General features: G+C 20.6%; 1 protein-coding gene across 1 annotated transcript; it reads left to right on the top strand.

Annotated features, from left to right (window-relative positions):
- Positions 1-1,314: 1,314 nt before the first annotated feature.
- Positions 1,315-4,941, top strand: PGSY75_1309400 (putative HORMA domain protein; the record flags this gene model as incomplete). Its single annotated transcript, XM_018787159.1, has 1 exon — positions 1,315-4,941. One exon carries the CDS (start codon positions 1,315-1,317, stop codon positions 4,939-4,941), a length of 3,627 nt encoding a protein of 1,208 aa, XP_018639901.1.
- Positions 4,942-5,191: the final 250 nt, after the last annotated feature.

Below are 5,191 nucleotides of genomic sequence, written 5' to 3' on the forward strand. Positions count from 1 at the left end.
TATATATATATATATAATATATACATATACATAATATTGTATACATATATATAAATAATACTTATACTCCTCTTTTTCTTTTTTATGTAACCAAAAAAAAGAATATATACTTCTACTTTTATATATTTAAAGAAACAATAATAATAATTTAAAAAAAATATATATTTATTTTGTATTCACTTAATATTCATTTTGTGTTTATTTCATATTTATTTTCTTATTATTTTATTTTATTTTTTTTTATTTTTTTTTTTTTTTTTTCGTAAAATTGGGTAATACACTATTTTTATGCTTGCATAATAATGATATTATATTTTTTATTATTATTATTATTTTTTTTTAATAAATAAATGAATACATATACATATATATATATATATATATATATATATATTATGTATGTAATATTTATTTATATGTTTTCATATATATATTATATATACATATATATGATTTATTGAATACAAATAAATATAACTTTTTAAATACGTTCTTGTGTGTCACTATAAATTATTGATAAAAATATATCTAATCTATTCTTTTGTATATATAATATATTTTAATATATGATTTATTGTTTACGTTATATATATATATATATATATATATATATATATATATATATATACATATACATATTATTTATTTGTTTTTTTTTTTTTTATTATATGTCAGCTTTTATATGTTTTATATTACATGATTGATTTGTTCTTTGTTCTTTGTTCTTTTCCTTTTTTTTTTTTTTTTATATCTTTAAATTATGAAATGTAACTTTATGCAACTGTCTTTTATTATCTAGTGTGTAAACTGATTCAAAATAATATAATATATATATACATTTTTGTTGTAATATTTTTTTAAATAAATTATAAGAACATATTAGTAAAAACTAAATATGTCTTCTATTCTTAACAGGGATAGAATAATATGTATATATATATATATATATATATATATGTGAATATTTTTTAAATATACATATAAAAAAACTTATATGTCCTATTTTTTAATTTTTAGTTGCCATTATATATATATATAAATATATGTGAATGTATATATTTTTATTTTTATTTATTTTTTTTTTTTTTATGTGTATATATATTATTAATTTCATAGTTATATAACTTGACACATTATTAGATGCTTCCTTTGAATACCAACTCATTGTCTTTTCTGAACATTATATATACATATATATATATATATATTTATTTATTTATATTTATTTATTTCTTGTTTGTAATAGATTAATTCTTTAATTTGTTATACTTCATTTGTGATATATAATATTATTAAATTTTATTGAGTGCAAAGATGCTTTCTCGTATGAGCGTTCGAACCCATACTCACAATGAGGTTCTTACAAAGAATGATTCTGTAAATATGCTAAAGAATATAGTTAAATTAGGAATTAGTTTAGTTACCTACTTAAGAAACTTATTTGAAGAAAATGCATATGAAGAAGTATGTATTAATGAGTTAAAATTAAAAAGACTTCTACCTATAAATCCACAAGCACATATGATTATAAACTGGTTAGAAAAAGGTGTTTTTGAAGCTATTGAAAAAGAATATTTAAGAATATTAATATTAGATATAAATGATATATATGATAATACAATCGAATGTTATAAATTTACTTTCTCATATAATAATAAAAATGGAGATGAAATAGATATCACTCTAGAAAAATCAAATCAATCTTCACATGAAAATAAAAAAAATTTTGTATATAATGAGGTAAACAAAAATGTTATTAATAATATATATAATGATAATCATATCAACAAGAATGATTATGCACACACAACAAATGAACCATCTAATAACAACATTGATGATTATAATAAGGTAAATGAAAATAAACAACAAAATGAAGGTAACATGGTAGGCCACATGGTAGGCCACATGGTAGGTCACATGGTAGATCATAATATATGTAATAATATTTGTTTACATAAAAATATAAATGAAATCCAAAAGAATTACACAAATGAATATCCATGTCATAAAAACGACAGACTAAACTGTAACAATATATCCCATCCTCAATGTAATGGTTTTATGAATACACAGAATTATAAACATATCAATAATTATTGTGTAAATAATCTTGATGATAATAAAAAGTCCTGTTTAAATTATAATCGCCTTAAAAGTATAAAAGAAAGATTATTTAATAAAAATAATAAAGAAAAAAAAAAAAAAATTAATAATTTGTTTTTTAAAAAACAAGCAAAAGATAAAACATATGAATTATTAAGATCCTTAGTTTTACTTACACAAACATTAGAACCCTTACCAGAGAGGACATACTTATCTATGAAATTATTATATTATGATGAAATCGTTCCATATAATTATCAGCCTCCATATTTTAAAAACCCTGATCATAATGACTTATTAAAATTTATAGATATACCTAATGAAGATTATATAGGAAAAATAAACACAGGTCATCACTTCCTTTCTATTATTGTGAATTCAACTACCAATAATTTTATAAATAAAAATATAGAAATGTATAATAAAGGTTGTTATGAGAAACATACTCATCACTTGAAGAAACTAGAAAGAAACGAAATGTCTAAAGGTATACCTCACATAGAAGGTAAGGGACCTGAGGTTTACCCCTTAACAAATGATGATAATGACGAGTATGACGAGTATGACGAGTATGACGAATATGATGATGAATGTGATAATATATATGATGATGATGATGATGAGGATTATCATGAAGAATGTGTCCAATGTGTCGAACGAGACAAATCTGATATATATAACAAATTTGATCGACAAGAAGATAATTATATAGAAAAACATTATAATGACGAATATAATTGTGATAATCAGAATATTTATAATAATTATCATCCAGATAGTTACTCTGATGATGATTATTATGATGATGATTATGATGATGATGATTATTACGATGATGCTCATTATGATGATTCTCATTATGATGATTCTCATTATGATGATGATTATGATGATACATTGAATAACCCTAATATTTATTATCCTTTAAATGAACTTAAAATGAATAACCATTTTGACTCAGACTATTCATTAAACAAACAAAGAAGAAGAAAAAGAAAAACAAGACAACCAAGAAGAAGGATAAATCAAAATTTAAATACAAACATGAACCTTATTGAAAATATAAATCCAGATGTTATTCAAAATGCAAATATAAATATTAATGATGACATACATGAAGAAAGTGTTAGACAGATGAGAACAGGAAGAAGAAGACGACGAAGAAGAAGACGAAGAAGAAGAAGAAGAAGAAGAGAAAATGAAGTGAATACAAGAAGTATTTCAAAAATAAGAACGTCATCAAAAACAAAAAATAAAATTATCACTAGAACAAGGAGACGAGAAAATACAAATACAATATTAAATGATAAAGAACATATGAGTATTCAAAAAGATGTAAATATTAAAGAACATATAAGTGTTAAAGAAGATATGACTACACGACTAAGATCTAGAACAAGATTAAGAATAAGAAGAAGAACAGCAAGTCTAAGTAGTAATGCTAGTAATAAAAATATATTAACAGATAGAAATAAAATTATTTCATATATACCAAATAATAATTACTATGAAATATTCAACACAACAAATAATGCTACATATATAAATAATCTTCAACCTAATAATATGATAAATGAAAATATTAAAGACAAGCAATATATGCATAATGCTAATACAAATATTGAAAATAATAATGAACAAAATGGAATTATTTCTTCAAAAAGGAATATGGAAAATATTCAAAATGTTATGATGTCCAATCATATAAAAAATAATAATAATAATAATAATAATATGGATGATGGTGATAATAATAATAATAATAATAATAACCTTATTGTTAATCACATAGATATTTATAATAATAGCTATATAAATAATCAAGATGATCATGTACATCCTAATAAACCCTCTTATAGTAATCATCAAATCATAGATAAAATGATTAATGCAAAAAAACAAAGAAGAATAAAATTGTTAAACAAAATTAAAATGTATATTACTAGATATAAAATTTTAAGTAAGACAAAAATTAAAAATAAATTCCCAAGTGTATCACAATATGAAATAGATAAAATATTAGATGAATTACTACAGGATAATATTATTACAACAAATGCAAATAGCGTTTTTAAATTTGTTGATAAAAATGAATATAATGAAGAACCTATTATAAATATAAATACATATGACCAGGAAAAAATCGATCATGAGATAAATGAACATATGGAAGAACAAAAATTAATTATAATGAATAATGACAATATGTTAAATAATATACAACATCAAGATGATGCGAACTGTATTTATAATAATAATATTAATCAGCAGCATAAAGAAGAAAAAAAAGAACAACAACATAAAGAAGAAAAAAAAGAACATAAAGAAGAAGAACAACAACATAAAGAAGAAGAACAACAACATAAAGAAGAAGAACAACAAAATAAAGAAGAAGAACAACAAAATAAAGAAGAAGAACAACAACATAAAGAAGAACAACCACAACAAAAACCACAACAACCACAACAACATGAACAAGAACAACTATTTGCTACTAATAATGATGAACAAATTAATAATGATATAAAAAAACTATACAATGATGTTTATAATATGTGTGTTAAAACAAAATATGTTAATAAAGATATTATTACTAAAGGACTAGGTATATACCCTTTACTTGCAAAACCATTACTACATAGACTTATTAATGAAAATGTAATTCAAGATAAATTTATAAAAAATAAAGGATATGAAAGTAATATATATATACCAATTCAAAATAAATTTAATAAAAAGGATAAAAAGGACGTAGTAAAGTGTGATATTATGTCTACTACAAATTCGACCAATGACGAAGAGGATAATGAAAAAAAAAATAAAACAAATAAATAAAAAAAAAAAAAAAAAAAAAAAATAGTGACAAAGATAATATGTACCCACATATATATTTATTTATATATGTATGTGTTGTATAATATACACCAAAATATATAACAAACACAAAACATATCTTAATAAATATATTAATTATATATATATATATATATATATATATAATATATATATGTGTGTATTCTTTAATTTTCTCATTGTATCCTTTTCCGTATTATATTTTATATAATTTGTTCTTTATAAATATTAT

Source organism: Plasmodium gaboni, chromosome 13 (genome assembly GCF_001602025.1).
Source record: "Plasmodium gaboni strain SY75 chromosome 13, whole genome shotgun sequence".
NCBI classification, from domain to species: Eukaryota; Apicomplexa; class Aconoidasida; order Haemosporida; family Plasmodiidae; genus Plasmodium; species Plasmodium gaboni.